Source organism: Nerophis lumbriciformis, linkage group LG06 (genome assembly GCF_033978685.3).
Source record: "Nerophis lumbriciformis linkage group LG06, RoL_Nlum_v2.1, whole genome shotgun sequence".
Lineage (NCBI taxonomy): Eukaryota > Metazoa > Chordata > Actinopteri > Syngnathiformes > Syngnathidae > Nerophis > Nerophis lumbriciformis.
Genome location: NC_084553.2, coordinates 3,945,951 through 3,964,018, shown reverse-complemented (window position 1 = coordinate 3,964,018; position 18,068 = coordinate 3,945,951). Strand labels below are relative to the sequence as shown.

The 18,068-nt window shown below is 34.7% G+C and overlaps 1 protein-coding gene across 1 annotated transcript in view; it reads left to right on the top strand.

Moving 5' to 3' along the window:
• Positions 1–18,068, top strand: part of LOC133608432 (centrosomal protein of 89 kDa-like) — a 185,064-nt gene that overhangs the window by 9,969 nt on the left and 157,027 nt on the right. The window contains exon 4 of the mRNA XM_061963654.1: positions 7,670–7,805. Coding sequence (XP_061819638.1) covers positions 7,670–7,805 — 136 coding nt within the window. The remainder of the gene's footprint in view (positions 1–7,669; positions 7,806–18,068) is intronic.

The following is an 18,068-nucleotide window of genomic DNA, read 5'->3' as shown; positions in this document are numbered from 1 at the left end:
GCAGCGCCTTTACTTGTATGTGATATCATGTGCGAAACAAGCAGTCCTGCAGCATGTTTACTTATGTGTGATATCATATGCAATACAAGCAGTCCTGCAGCGCATTTACTTGTGTGGTATCCTGTGCGATACAAGCAGTCCTGCAGCATGTTTACCTATGTGTGATATCATGTGCGATACAAGCAGTCCTGCAGCGCATTTACTTGTGTGGTATCATGTGCGAAACAAGCAGTCCTGCAGCATGTTTACTTATGTGTGATATCATATGCAATGCAAGCAGTCCTGCAGCGCATTTACTTGTGTGGTATCATGTGCGTTACAAGCAGTCCTGCAGCATGTTTACTTATGTGTGATATCATATGCAATACAAGCAGTCTTGCAGCACATTTACTTGTGTGTGATATAATTTGCGATGCAAGCAATCCAGAAACGTGTTTACTTTTGTGTGATATCATGTGGGATTCAAGCAGTCCTGCAGCATGTTCACTTGTGTGTGATATCATGTACGATGCAAGCAGTCCTGCAGCATGTTTACTTATGTGTGATATCATATGCAATACAAGCAGTCCTGCAGCACATTTACTTGTGTGTGATATAATTTGCGATGCAAGCAATCCAGAAACGTGTTTACTTTTGTGTGATATCATGTGGGATTCAAGCAGTCCTGCAGCATGTTCACTTGTGTGTGATATCATGTGCGATGCAAGCAGTCCTGCAGCATGTTTACTTGTGTGTGATATCATGTGGGAGACAAGCAGTCCTGCGGCATGTTTACTTGTGTGTGATATCATGTGGGATACAAGCAGTCCTGCAGCATGTTCACTTGTGTGTGATATCATGTGCGATGCAAGCAGTCCTGCAGCATGTTTACTTGTGTGTGATATCATGTGCGATGCAAGCAGTCCTGCAGCATGTTTACTTGTGTGTGATATCATGTGGGATACAAGCAGTCCTGCGGCATGTTTACTTGTGTGTGATATCATGTGCGATGCAAGCAGTCCACAAGTGCATTTACTTGTGTGGTATCATGTGCGTTACAAGCAGTCCTGCAGCATGTTTACTTATGTGTGATATCATATGCAATACAAGCAGTCCTGCAGCGCATTTACTTGTGTGTGATATAATTTGCGATGCAAGCAGTCCTGCAGCATGTTTACTTGTGTGTGATATCATGTGCGATGCAAGCAGTCCTGCAGCATGTTTACTTGTGTGTGATATCATGTGGGATACAAGCAGTCCTGCGCCTGCGGCATGTTTACTTGTGTGTGATATCATGTGCGATGCAAGCAGTCCTGCAGCATGTTTACTTGTGTGTGATATCATGTGGGATACAAGCAGTCCTGCGGCATGTTTACTTGTGTGTGATATCATGTGCGATGCAAGCAGTCCTGCAGCATGTTTACTTGTGTGTGATATCATGTGCGATGCAAGCAGTCCACAAGTGCATTTACTTGTGTGGTATCATGTGCGTTACAAGCAGTCCTGCAGCATGTTTACTTATGTGTGATATCATATGCAATGCAAGCAGTCCTGCAGCGCATTTACTTGTGTGGTATCATGTGCGTTACAAGCAGTCCTGCAGCATGTTTACTTATGTGTGATATCATATGCAATGCAAGCAGTCCTGCAGCGCATTTACTTGTGTGGTATCATGTGCGTTACAAGCAGTCCTGCAGCATGTTTACTTATGTGTGATATCATATGCAATACAAGTAGTCCTGCAGCGCATTTACTTGTGTGTGATATCATTTGCGATGCAAGCAATCCAGAAACGTGTTTACTTTTGTGTGATATCATGTGGGATACAAGCAGTCCTGCAGCATGTTTACTTGTGTGTGATATCATGTGCGATGCAAGCAGTCCTGCAGCATGTTTACTTATGTGTGATATCATATGCAATACAAGCAGTCCTGCAGCGCTTTTACTTGTGTGTGATATCATTTGCGATGCAAGCAATCCAGAAACGTGTTTACTTTTGTGTGATATCATGTGCGATGCAAGCAGTCCTGCAGCATGTTTACTTGTGTGTGATATCATGTGGGATACAAGCAGTCCTGCGGCATGTTTACTTGTGTGTGATATCATGTATGATGCAAGCAGTCCTGCAGCATGTTTACTTGTGTGTGATATCATGTGCGATGCAAGCAGTCCTGCAGCGCATTTACTTGTGTGTGATATCATGTGCGATGCAAGCAATCCAGAAACGTGTTTACTTTTGTGTGATATCATGTGGGATACAAGCAGTCCTGCGGCATGTTTACTTGTGTGTGATATCATGTGCGATGCAAGCAGTCCTGCAGCATGTTTACTTATGTGTGATATCATATGCAATACAAGCAGTCCTGCAGCGCATTTACTTGTGTGGTATCATGTGCGTTACAAGCAGTCCTGCAGCATGTTTACTTTTGTGTGATATCATATGCAATACAAGCAGTCCTGCAGCGCATTTACTTGTGTGGTATCATGTGCGATACAAGCAGTCCTGCAGCATGTTTACTTATGTGTGATATCATATGCAATACAAGCAGTCCTGCAGCGCTTTTACTTGTGTGTGATATCATTTGCGATGCAAGCAATCCAGAAACGTGTTTACTTTTGTGTGATATCATGTGGGATACAAGCAGTCCTGCAGCGCATTTACTTGTGTGTGATATCATTTGCGATGCAAGCAATCCAGAAACGTGTTTACTTTTGTGTGATATCATGTGGGATACAAGCAGTCCTGCAGCATGTTTACTTATGTGTGATATCATATGCAATACAAGCAGTCCTGCAGCGCTTTTACTTGTGTGTGATATCATTTGCGATGCAAGCAATCCAGAAACGTGTTTACTTTTGTGTGATATCATGTGGGATACAAGCAGTCCTGCAGCATGTTTACTTGTGTGTGATATCATGTGCGAAACAAGCAGTCCTGCAGCATGTTTACTTGTGTGTGATATCATGTGGGATGCAAGCAGTCCTGCAGCATGTTTACTTGTGTGGTATCCTGTGCGATACAAGCAGTCCTGCAGCATGTTTACTTATGTGTGATATCATATGCAATACAAGCAGTCCTGCAGCGCATTTACTTGTGTGGTATCCTGTGCGATACAAGCAGTCCTGCAGCATGTTTACTTGTGTGTGATATCATATGCAATACAAGCAGTCCTGCAGCGCATTTACTTGTGTGGTATCCTGTGCGATACAAGCAGTCCTGCAGCATGTTTACTTGTGTGTGATATCATATGCAATACAAGCAGTCCTGCAGCGCATTTACTTGTGTGGTATCCTGTGCGATACAAGCAGTCCTGCAGCATGTTTACTTTTGTGTGATATCATATGCAATACAAGCAGTCCTGCAGCGCATTTACTTGAGTGTGATATCATTTGCGATGCAAGCAATCCAGAAACGTGTTTACTTGTGTGTGATATCATGTGCGATGCAAGCAGTCCTGCGGCATGTTTACTTGTGTGTGATATCATGTGCGATGCAAGCAGCCCTGCAGCGCGTTTACTTGTATGAGATATCACGTGCGATGCACGCAGTCCCGCAGCGCATTTGCTTGTGTGTGAGATATCATGTGCGATGCAAGCAGTCCTGCAGTATGTTTACGTACGTGCGATATCATGTGGGATACAGGCAGTCCAGAAACGTGTTTACTTTTGTGTGATATCATGTGGGATACAAGCCGTCCTGCAGCGTGTTTACTTGTGTGTGATATCATGTGCGATACAAGCAGTCCAGAAACGTGTTTACTTATGTGTGATATCATGTGCAAAACAAGCAGTCCTGCAGCACGTTGACTTGAATGTGATATCATATGCAATGCAAGCAGTCCTGTCGCACGTTTACTTATGTGTGATATCATGTGTAATACAAGCAGTCCTGCAGCGCATATACTTGTGTGGTATCATGTGCGATACAAGCAGTCCTGCAGCATGTTTACTTATGTGTGATATCATATGCAATACAAGCAGTCCTGCAGCGCATTTACTTGTGTGGTATCATGTGCGATACAAGCAGTCCTGCAGCATGTTTACCAATGTGTGACATCATATGCAATACAAGCAGTCCTGCAGTGCATTTACTTGTGTGTGATATCATGTGCGATGCAAGCAATCCAGAAACGTGTTTACTTTTGTGTGATATCATGTGGGATACAAGCAGTCCTGCAGCATGTTTACTTGTGTGTGATATCATGTGGGATACAAGCAGTCCTGCAGCATGTTTACTTGTGTGTGATATCATGTGCGATGCAGGCAGTCCTGCAGCATGTTTACTTGTGTGTGATATCATGTGTGATGCAAGCAGTCCTGCAGCATGTTTACTTGTGTGTGATATCATGTGTGATGCAAGCAGTCCTGCAGCATGTTTACTTATGTGTGATATCATATGCAATACAAGCAGTCCTGCAGCGCATTTACTTGTGTGGTATCATGTGCGTTACAAGCAGTCCTGCAGCATGTTTACTTTTGTGTGATATCATGTGCGATGCAAGCAGTCCTGCAGCATGTTTACTTGTGTGTGATATCATGTGCGGTGCAAGCAGTCCTGCAGCATGTTTACTTATGTGTGATATCACGTGCGATGCAAGCTGTCCACAAGTGCATTTACTTGTGTGATATCATGTGCGATGCAAGCAGTTCAGAAACGTGTTTACTTTTGTGTGATATCATGTGCGATACAAATAGTCTTGCAGAGTGTTTACTTGTGTGTGATATCATGTGCGATGCAAGCAGTCCTGCAGCGCGTTTACTTGTATGAGATATCATGTGTGATACACGCAGTCCTGCAGCGCATTTGCTTGTGTGTGAGATATCATGTGCGATGCAAGCAGTCCTGCAGTATGTATACGTACGTGCGATATCATGTGGGATACAAGCAGTCCAGAAACGTGTTTACTTTTGTGTGATATCATGTGGGATGCAAGCAGTCCTGCGGCATGTTTACTTGTGTGTGATATCATGTGCGATGCAAGCAGTCCTGCAGCATGTTTACTTGTGTGTGATATCATGTGTGATGCAAGCAGTCCTGCAGCATGTTTACTTGTGTGTGATATCACGTGCGATGCAAGCTGTCCACAAGTGCATTTATTTGTGTGATATCATGTGCGATGCAAGCAGTTCAGAAATGTGTTTACTTTTGTGTGATATGTGCGATACAAGTTGTCTTGCAGAGTGTTGACTTGTGTGTGATATCATGTGTGATGCAAGCAGTCCTGCAGCGCGTTTACTTGTATGAGATATCATGTGCGATGCACGCAGTCCTGCAGTATGTTTACGTACGTGTGATATCATGTGGGATACAGGCAGTCCAGAAACGTGTTTACTTTTGTGTGATATCATGTGCGATGCAAGCAGTCCTGCAGCATGTTTACTTGTGTGTGATATCATGTGCGATGCAAGCAGTCCTGCAGTATGTTTACGTACGTGTGATATCATGTGGGATACAGGCAGTCCAGAAACGTGTTTACTTTTGTGTGATATCATGTGCGATGCAAGCAGTCCTGCAGCATGTTTACTTGTGTGTGATATCATGTGCGATGCAAGCAGTCCTGCAGCATGTTTACTTGTGTGTGATATCATGTGGGATACAAGCAGTCCTGCGACATGTTTACTTGTGTGTGATATCATGTGTGATGCAAGCAGTCCTGCAGCATGTTTACTTGTGTGTGATATCACGTGCGATGCAAGCTGTCCACAAGTGCATTTATTTGTGTGATATCATGTGCGATGCAAGCAGTTCAGAAATGTGTTTACTTTTGTGTGATATGTGCGATACAAGTTGTCTTGCAGAGTGTTGACTTGTGTGTGATATCATGTGTGATGCAAGCAGTCCTGCAGCGCGTTTACTTGTATGAGATATCATGTGCGATGCACGCAGTCCTGCAGCGCATTTGCTTGTGTGTGAGATATCATGTGCGATGCAAGCAGTCCTACAGTATGTTTACGTACGTGTGATATCATGTGGGATACAGGCAGTCCAAAAACGTGTTTACTTTTGTGTGATATCATGTGCGATGCACGCAGTCCTGCAGCATGTTTACTTGTGTGTGATATCATGTGCGATGCAAGCAGTCCTGCAGCATGTTTACTTGTGTGTGATATCATGTGTGATGCAAGCAGTCCTGCAGCATGTTTACTTGTGTGTGATATCACGTGTGATGCACACAGTCCTGCAGCGCATTTGCTTGTGTGTGAGATATCATGTGCGATGCAAGCAGTCCAGAAACGTGTTTACTTATGTGTGATATCATGTGCAAAACAAGCAGTCCTGCAGCATGTTGACATGAATGTGATATCATATGCGATGCACGCAGTCCTGCAGCGCATTTGCTTGTGTGTGAGATATCATGTGCGATGCAAGCAGTCCAGAAACGTGTTTACTTATGTGTGATATCATGTGCAAAACAAGCAGTCCTGCAGCATGTTGACTTGAATGTGATATCATGTGCGATACAAGCAGTCCAGAAACGTGTTTACTTATGTGTGATATCATGTGCAAAACAAGCAGTCCTGCAGCATGTTGACATGAATGTGATATCATATGCGATGCACGCAGTCCTGCAGCGCATTTGCTTGTGTGTGAGATATCATGTGCGATGCAAGCAGTCCAGAAACGTGTTTACTTATGTGTGATATCATGTGCAAAACAAGCAGTCCTGCAGCATGTTGACTTGAATGTGATATCATGTGCGATACAAGCAGTCCAGAAACGTGTTTACTTATGTGTGATATCATGTGCAAAACAAGCAGTCCCGCAGCGTGTTTACTTGCGTGTGATATCATGTGCGATACAAGCAGTCCAGAAACGTGTTTACTTATGTGTGATATCATGTGCAAAACAAGCAGTCCTGCAGCATGTTGACATGAATGTGATATCATATGCGATGCACGCAGTCCTGCAGCGCATTTGCTTGTGTGTGAGATATCATGTGCGATGCAAGCAGTCCAGAAACGTGTTTACTTATGTGTGATATCATGTGCAAAACAAGCAGTCCTGCAGCACGTTGACTTGAATGTGATATCATGTGCGATACAAGCAGTCCAGAAACGTGTTTACTTATGTGTGATATCATGTGCAAAACAAGCAGTCCCGCAGCGTGTTTACTTGTGTGTGATATCATGTGCGATGCAAGCAGTCCTGCAGTGTATTTTTGTTTGTTGTGATCAAAGTCAAAGATAAAGAAAGGAAGAAGAAAGAAACGTATTGCAGTGAAAATTAGCACATTAGTCAATACAGACAAGTACCAACATAATTATAGTTGCATATTACTTACACATGCAAAGTCTCCAAGGCGTGTTAGAAAGTATCCAGGAACAAACGTGTCTGCATCATTCAACTTACCGCGTCATGACCACGAGTTAATGATAAATTGTGATCATAATCCACTTTAAATCTGTCACAAGGTTAGTGTTTCTCATCGCTGCCTTTGTTCTTTGTCGGACTCAGTAGGTATGATTCCTGCTCATATCGTATCAGACTATCCTCAATATCAGCCGATACTCAAAGCTCCAATATCGGTGCTGTATTGGAGGTGAAAAGAAAAAATCAGTTCTAATAGTCCACTTTAAGTGCATTTCACACAACGTCCACACGGGGCACTACCGAGCCAGACTGACAAATCAGCAATCATCACAACAACACTTTAAAAACCTGTTCCAACTTCCTGTGCCTCGCCCTCAGGGATCGATGGTCGGAAGACTTTGCTGCTCGCCCGCGTCTGTCCTGGCCTGACCACTCTGAGGAGGATGACCAAGAAGACCGGCTGCTGAGCGGCGTCGCTGCAGAAGTCGTTGGTGCTGCGCCCCTGGAACACTCGGTGAGCTGACCCCCCCAAAACAACACCATAATGTGAAATACTGCTCGGTATGAAGTACAAATAAAGTACAACAGCGCCATCTGCTGGATGCAATGCTTCTAAATCAGTTACAGCTCTACAGTATTTCATTGGCAACATTTGGGATCAAAGTAATTTCAGATGAATCCACTGGGTGGCGTAGTTGTGCACAACAGTATCAAGTCCAATTGGAGCACTTTAACTAAGTTTTCTAGTTGTCAAAATATGCGCTACCTATTATTTATGGTATTCACATGTGAAAATAATGCTGTATAATAGACTGTATTTATATTATTCACATGTGAATAATGCTGTATAATAGACTGTATTTATATTATTCACATGTGAATAATGCTGTATAATAGACTGTATTTATGTTATTCACATGTGAATAATGCTGTATAATAGACTGTATTTATATTATTCACATGTGAATAATGCTGTATAATAGACTGTATATATATTATATTATTCACATGTGAATAATGCTGTATAATAGACTGTATTTGTGTTATTCACATGTGAATAATGCTGTATAATAGACTGTATTTATGTTATTCACATGTGAATAATGCTGTATAATAGACTGTATTTATGTTATTCACATGTGAATAATGCTGTATAATAGACTGTATTTGTGTTATTCACATGTGAATAATGCTGTATAATAGACTGTATTTATGTTATTCACATGTGAATAATGCTGTATAATAGACTGTATTTATATTATTCACATGTGAATAATGCTGTATAATAGACTGTATTTATATTATTCATGTGTGAATAATGCTGTATAATAGACTGTATTTATGTTATTCACATGTGAATAGTGCTGTATAATAGACTCTATTTATATTATTCACATGTGAATAATGCTGTATAATAGACTGTATTTATATTATTCACATGTGAATAATGCTGTATAATAGACTGTATTTATATTATTCACATGTGAATAATGCTGTATAATAGACTGTATTTATATTATTCATGTGTGAATAATGCTGTATAATAGACTGTATGTATGTTATTCACATGTGAATAATGCTGTATAATAGACTGTATTTATATTATTCACATGTGAATAATGCTGTATAATAGACTGCATTTATGTTATTCACATGTGAATAATGCTGTATAATAGACTGTATTTATGTTATTCACATGTGAATAATGCTGTATAATAGACTCTATTTATATTATTCACATGTGAATAATGCTGTATAATAGACTGTATTTATATTATTCACATGTGAATAATGCTGTGTAATAGACTGTATTTATGTTATTCACATGTGAATAATGCTGTATAATAGACTGTATTTATATTATTCACATGTGAATAATGCTGTATAATAGACTGTATTTATGTTATTCACATGTGAATAATGCTGTGTAATAGACTGTATTTATGTTATTCACATGTGAATAATGCTGTATAATAGACTGTATTTATATTATTCACATGTGAATAATGCTGTATAATAGACTGTATTTATGTTATTCACATGTGAATAATGCTGTATAATAGACTGTATTTATATTATTCACATGTGAATAATGCTGTATAATAGACTGTATATATATTATATTATTCACATGTGAATAATGCTGTATAATAGACTGTATTTGTGTTATTCACATGTGAATAATGCTGTATAATAGACTGTATTTATGTTATTCACATGTGAATAATGCTGTATAATAGACTGTATTTATGTTATTCACATGTGAATAATGCTGTATAATAGACTGTATTTATATTATTCACATGTGAATAATGCTGTATAATAGACTGCATTTATGTTATTCACATGTGAATAATGCTGTATAATAGACTGTATTTATGTTATTCACATGTGAATAATGCTGTATAATAGACTGTATTTATGTTATTCACATGTGAATAATGCTGTATAATAGACTGTATTTATATTATTCACGTGTGAATAATGCTGTATAATAGACTCTATTTATATTATTCACATGTGAATAATGCTGTATAATAGACTGTATTTATATTATTCACATGTGAATAATGCTGTATAATAGACTGTATTTATATTATTCACATGTGAATAATGCTGTATAATAGACTGTATTTATATTATTCATGTGTGAATAATGCTGTATAATAGACTGTATGTATGTTATTCACATGTGAATAATGCTGTATAATAGACTGTATTTATATTATTCACATGTGAATAATGCTGTATAATAGACTGCATTTATGTTATTCACATGTGAATAATGCTGTATAATAGACTGTATTTATGTTATTCACATGTGAATAATGCTGTATAATAGACTCTATTTATATTATTCACATGTGAATAATGCTGTATAATAGACTGTATTTATATTATTCACATGTGAATAATGCTGTGTAATAGACTGTATTTATGTTATTCACATGTGAATAATGCTGTATAATAGACTGTATTTATATTATTCACATGTGAATAATGCTGTATAATAGACTGTATTTATGTTATTCACATGTGAATAATGCTGTGTAATAGACTGTATTTATGTTATTCACATGTGAATAATGCTGTATAATAGACTGTATTTATATTATTCACATGTGAATAATGCTGTATAATAGACTGTATTTATATTATTTACATGTGAATAATGCTGTATAATAGACTGTATTTATATTATTCACATGTGAATAATGCTGTAGAATAGACTATATTTATGTTATTCACATGTGAATAATGCTGTAGAATAGACTGTATTTATATTATTCACATGTGAATAATGCTGTATAATAGACTGTATGTATATTATTCACATGTGAATAATGCTGTATAATAGACTGTATTTATATTATTTACATGTGAATAATGCTGTATAATAGACTGTATTTATATTATTCACATGTGAATAATGCTGTATAATAGACTGTATTTATATTATTCACATGTGAATAATGCTGTATAATAGACTATTTATATTATTCACATGTGAATAATGCTGTATAATAGACTGTATTTATATTATTCACATGTGAATAATGCTGTATAATAGACTGTATTTATATTATTCACATGTGAATAATGCTGTATAATAGACTGTATTTATATTATTCACATGTGAATAATGCTGTATAATAGACTGTATTTATATTATTCACATGTGAATAATGCTGTATAATAGACTGTATTTATATTATTCACATGTGAATAATGCTGTAGAATAGACTGTATTTATATTATTTACATGTGAATAATGCTGTATAATAGACTGTATTTATATTATTCACATGTGAATAATGCTGTAGAATAGACTGTATTTATGTTATTCACATGTGAATAATGCTGTATAATAGACTGTATTTATATTATTCACATGTGAATAATGCTGTATAATAGACTGTATGTATATTATTCACATGTGAATAATGCTGTATAATAGACTGTATTTATATTATTCACATGTGAATAATGCTGTATAATAGACTCTATTTATATTATTCACATGTGAATAATGCTGTATAATAGACTGTATTTATATTATTCACATGTGAATAATGCTGTATAATAGACTGTATTTATGTTATTCACATGTGAATAATGCTGTATAATAGACTCTATTTATATTATTCACATGTGAATAATGCTGTATAATAGACTGTATTTATGTTATTCACATGTGAATAATGTTGTATAATAGACTGTATTTATATTATTCACATGTGAATAATGCTGTATAATAGACTGTATTTATATTATTCACATGTGAATAATGCTGTATAATAGACTGTATTTATATTATTCATGTCTGAATAATGCTGTATAATAGACTGTATTTATATTATTCACATGTGAATAATGCTGTATAATAGACTGTATTTATGTTATTCACATGTGAATAATGCTGTATAATAGACTGTATTTATATTATTCACATGTGAATAATGCTGTATAATAGACTGTATTTATATTATTCACATGTGAATAATGCTGTATAATAGACTGTATTTATATTATTCATGTGTGAATAATGCTGTATAATAGACTGTATTTATATTATTCACATGTGAATAATGCTGTATAATAGACTGCATTTATGTTATTCGTGAATGTTGTCTGTCTATCTGTGTTGGCCCTGCGATGAGGTGGCGACTTGTCCAGGGTGTACCCCGCCTTCCGCCCGATTGTAGCTGAGATAGGCTTCAGCGCCCCCCGCGACCCCAAAGGGAATAAGCGGTAGAAAATGGATGGACATGTGAATAATGCTGTATAATAGACTGTATTTATGTTATTCACATGTGAATAATGCTGTATAATAGACTGTATTTATGTTATTCACATGTGAATAATGCTGTATAATAGACTGTATTTATATTATTCACATGTGAATAATGCTGTATAATAGACTGTATTTATATTATTCACATGTGAATAATGCTGTATAATAGACTGTATTTATATTATTCACATGTGAATAATGCTGTATAATAGACTGTATTTATATTATTCATGTGTGAATAATGCTGTATAATAGACTGTATTTATATTATTCACATGTGAATAATGCTGTATAATAGACTGTATTTATATTATTCACATGTGAATAATGCTGTATAATAGACTCTATTTATATTATTCACATGTGAATAATGCTGTATAATAGACTGTATTTATATTATTCACATGTGAATAATGCTGTATAATAGACTGTATTTATGTTATTCACATGTGAATAATGCTGTATAATAGACTGTATTTATATTATTCATGTGTGAATAATGCTGTATAATAGAATCTATTTATATTATTCACATGTGAATAATGCTGTATAATAGACTCTATTTATATTATTCACATGTGAATAATGCTGTATAATAGACTGTATTTATATTATTCACATGTGAATAATGCTGTTTAATAGACTGTATTTATATTATTCATGTGTGAATAATGCTGTATAATAGACTGTATTTATATTATTCACATGTGAATAATGCTGTATAATAGACTGTATTTATATTATTCACATGTGAATAATGCTGTATAATAGACTGCATTTATGTTATTCACATGTGAATAATGCTGTATAATAGACTGTATTTATATTATTCATGTGTGAATAATGCTGTATAATAGACTGTATTTATATTATTCACATGTGAATAATGCTGTATAATAGACTGTATTTATATTATTCATGTGTGAATAATGCTGTATAATAGACTGTATTTATATTATTCACATGTGAATAATGCTGTATAATAGACTGTATTTATATTATTCACATGTGAATAATGCTGTATAATAGACTGTATTTATATTATTCATGTGTGAATAATGCTGTATAATAGACTGTATTTATATTATTCACATGTGAATAATGCTGTATAATAGACTGTATTTATATTATTCATGTGTGAATAATGCTGTATAATAGACTGTATTTATATTATTCACATGTGAATAATGCTGTATAATAGACTGTATTTATATTATTCACATGTGAATAATGCTGTATAATAGACTGTATTTATATTATTCATGTGTGAATAATGCTGTATAATAGACTGTATTTATATTATTCACATGTGAATAATGCTGTATAATAGACTGTATTTATATTATTCATGTGTGAATAATGCTGTATAATAGACTGTATTTATATTATTCACATGTGAATAATGCTGTATAATAGACTGCATTTATGTTATTCACATGTGAATAATGCTGTATAATAGACTGTATTTATGTTATTCACATGTGAATAATGCTGTATAATAGACTCTATTTATATTATTCACATGTGAATAATGCTGTATAATAGACTGTATTTATATTATTCACATGTGAATAATGCTGTGTAATAGACTGTATTTATGTTATTCACATGTGAATAATGCTGTATAATAGACTGTATTTATATTATTCACATGTGAATAATGCTGTATAATAGACTGTATTTATGTTATTCACATGTGAATAATGCTGTGTAATAGACTGTATTTATGTTATTCACATGTGAATAATGCTGTATAATAGACTGTATTTATATTATTCACATGTGAATAATGCTGTATAATAGACTGTATTTATATTATTTACATGTGAATAATGCTGTATAATAGACTGTATTTATATTATTCACATGTGAATAATGCTGTAGAATAGACTATATTTATGTTATTCACATGTGAATAATGCTGTAGAATAGACTGTATTTATATTATTCACATGTGAATAATGCTGTATAATAGACTGTATGTATATTATTCACATGTGAATAATGCTGTATAATAGACTGTATTTATATTATTTACATGTGAATAATGCTGTATAATAGACTGTATTTATATTATTCACATGTGAATAATGCTGTATAATAGACTGTATTTATATTATTCACATGTGAATAATGCTGTATAATAGACTATTTATATTATTCACATGTGAATAATGCTGTATAATAGACTGTATTTATATTATTCACATGTGAATAATGCTGTATAATAGACTGTATTTATATTATTCACATGTGAATAATGCTGTATAATAGACTGTATTTATATTATTCACATGTGAATAATGCTGTATAATAGACTGTATTTATATTATTCACATGTGAATAATGCTGTATAATAGACTGTATTTATATTATTCACATGTGAATAATGCTGTAGAATAGACTGTATTTATATTATTTACATGTGAATAATGCTGTATAATAGACTGTATTTATATTATTCACATGTGAATAATGCTGTAGAATAGACTGTATTTATGTTATTCACATGTGAATAATGCTGTATAATAGACTGTATTTATATTATTCACATGTGAATAATGCTGTATAATAGACTGTATGTATATTATTCACATGTGAATAATGCTGTATAATAGACTGTATTTATATTATTCACATGTGAATAATGCTGTATAATAGACTCTATTTATATTATTCACATGTGAATAATGCTGTATAATAGACTGTATTTATATTATTCACATGTGAATAATGCTGTATAATAGACTGTATTTATGTTATTCACATGTGAATAATGCTGTATAATAGACTCTATTTATATTATTCACATGTGAATAATGCTGTATAATAGACTGTATTTATGTTATTCACATGTGAATAATGTTGTATAATAGACTGTATTTATATTATTCACATGTGAATAATGCTGTATAATAGACTGTATTTATATTATTCACATGTGAATAATGCTGTATAATAGACTGTATTTATATTATTCATGTCTGAATAATGCTGTATAATAGACTGTATTTATATTATTCACATGTGAATAATGCTGTATAATAGACTGTATTTATGTTATTCACATGTGAATAATGCTGTATAATAGACTGTATTTATATTATTCACATGTGAATAATGCTGTATAATAGACTGTATTTATATTATTCACATGTGAATAATGCTGTATAATAGACTGTATTTATATTATTCATGTGTGAATAATGCTGTATAATAGACTGTATTTATATTATTCACATGTGAATAATGCTGTATAATAGACTGCATTTATGTTATTCGTGAATGTTGTCTGTCTATCTGTGTTGGCCCTGCGATGAGGTGGCGACTTGTCCAGGGTGTACCCCGCCTTCCGCCCGATTGTAGCTGAGATAGGCTTCAGCGCCCCCCGCGACCCCAAAGGGAATAAGCGGTAGAAAATGGATGGACATGTGAATAATGCTGTATAATAGACTGTATTTATGTTATTCACATGTGAATAATGCTGTATAATAGACTGTATTTATGTTATTCACATGTGAATAATGCTGTATAATAGACTGTATTTATATTATTCACATGTGAATAATGCTGTATAATAGACTGTATTTATATTATTCACATGTGAATAATGCTGTATAATAGACTGTATTTATATTATTCACATGTGAATAATGCTGTATAATAGACTGTATTTATATTATTCATGTGTGAATAATGCTGTATAATAGACTGTATTTATATTATTCACATGTGAATAATGCTGTATAATAGACTGTATTTATATTATTCACATGTGAATAATGCTGTATAATAGACTCTATTTATATTATTCACATGTGAATAATGCTGTATAATAGACTGTATTTATATTATTCACATGTGAATAATGCTGTATAATAGACTGTATTTATGTTATTCACATGTGAATAATGCTGTATAATAGACTGTATTTATATTATTCATGTGTGAATAATGCTGTATAATAGAATCTATTTATATTATTCACATGTGAATAATGCTGTATAATAGACTCTATTTATATTATTCACATGTGAATAATGCTGTATAATAGACTGTATTTATATTATTCACATGTGAATAATGCTGTTTAATAGACTGTATTTATATTATTCATGTGTGAATAATGCTGTATAATAGACTGTATTTATATTATTCACATGTGAATAATGCTGTATAATAGACTGTATTTATATTATTCACATGTGAATAATGCTGTATAATAGACTGCATTTATGTTATTCACATGTGAATAATGCTGTATAATAGACTGTATTTATATTATTCATGTGTGAATAATGCTGTATAATAGACTGTATTTATATTATTCACATGTGAATAATGCTGTATAATAGACTGTATTTATATTATTCATGTGTGAATAATGCTGTATAATAGACTGTATTTATATTATTCACATGTGAATAATGCTGTATAATAGACTGTATTTATATTATTCACATGTGAATAATGCTGTATAATAGACTGTATTTATATTATTCATGTGTGAATAATGCTGTATAATAGACTGTATTTATATTATTCACATGTGAATAATGCTGTATAATAGACTGTATTTATATTATTCATGTGTGAATAATGCTGTATAATAGACTGTATTTATATTATTCACATGTGAATAATGCTGTATAATAGACTGTATTTATATTATTCACATGTGAATAATGCTGTATAATAGACTGTATTTATATTATTCATGTGTGAATAATGCTGTATAATAGACTGTATTTATATTATTCACATGTGAATAATGCTGTATAATAGACTGTATTTATATTATTCATGTGTGAATAATGCTGTATAATAGACTGTATTTATATTATTCACATGTAAAAAATACCTACGTGTTTATTGTCTATTGTGAGCAAACTGTGGTGCTAAATTTCCCCCAGGGATCAATAAAGTACTTTCTATTCTATTCTATTCTATTCTAAGTGAAATACTTGAATGTCCAGGGTGAGTAGAGTGTGTGGATGTTGGAAGGGTTCAAATCGGTTGAGGAATGTGGGATAGGAAGTCTATTGTATATTTCCCATTCATTGTCAATGAGGAGAAAATTACCGGGAATTTGGGGAAAGAGCAAACATGTTTTGCGTTGGATGTATGAGAAGAGTAGTGTGGGTGGATGGGAAACATTTTGAGAATTCAGGGCATTGTCAAAGTATGAATATGAACGAAATCCGTGAGCTGAACAAGTTGGTGTTGGAACTCTTATTGCATTTAGTTATCTTTAATTTTGCTCTCCTTTTCTTTGATGCACTGCCGTCAGAAGGGTCTGCCTCATGCTTGGGAGACATCATGAAGGGAGAAAAGTAACTCAAAATGCAGGAAAGTGAGGTTCCTCGGTGCAGCGACCGTGTGTTAGTTGTTGTTGTGTGCTAACACGAGGACCTCCTGTAGGGAAGTTGCTGCTACAAAAAATAAATAAATAAAATAGATAAATAAATAAGCCACTGCAGTTTGTTACACGGGCAGCACGGTGGAGCAGGGGTTAGTGCATGCGCCTCACAATACGAAGGTCCTGAGTAGTTCTGAGTGCAATCCCGGGCTTGGGATCTTTCTGTGTGGAGTTTGCATGTTCTCCCCGTGACTGCGTGGGTTCCCTCCGGGTACTCCGGCTTCCTCCCACCTCCAAAGACATGCACCTGGGGATAGGCCCCTCCCACCTCCAAAGACATGCACCTGGGGATAGGTTGATTGGCAACACTAAATGGTCCCTAGTGTGTGAATGTGAGTGTGAATGTTGTCTGTCTATCTGTGTTGGCCCTGCGATGAGGTGGCCACTTGTCCAAGATGTACACCGCTGAGATAGGCTCCAGCACCCCCCCGCCACCCCGAAAGGGACAAGCGGTAGAAATTGGATGGATGGATGGGTTTGTTACACACTCTTTGACCTTCTTCAGTCCTCCATTTTCACTCAGCGCTTATCTGTGAAGGCTCTCAACAAAAGTCAAGATCTTA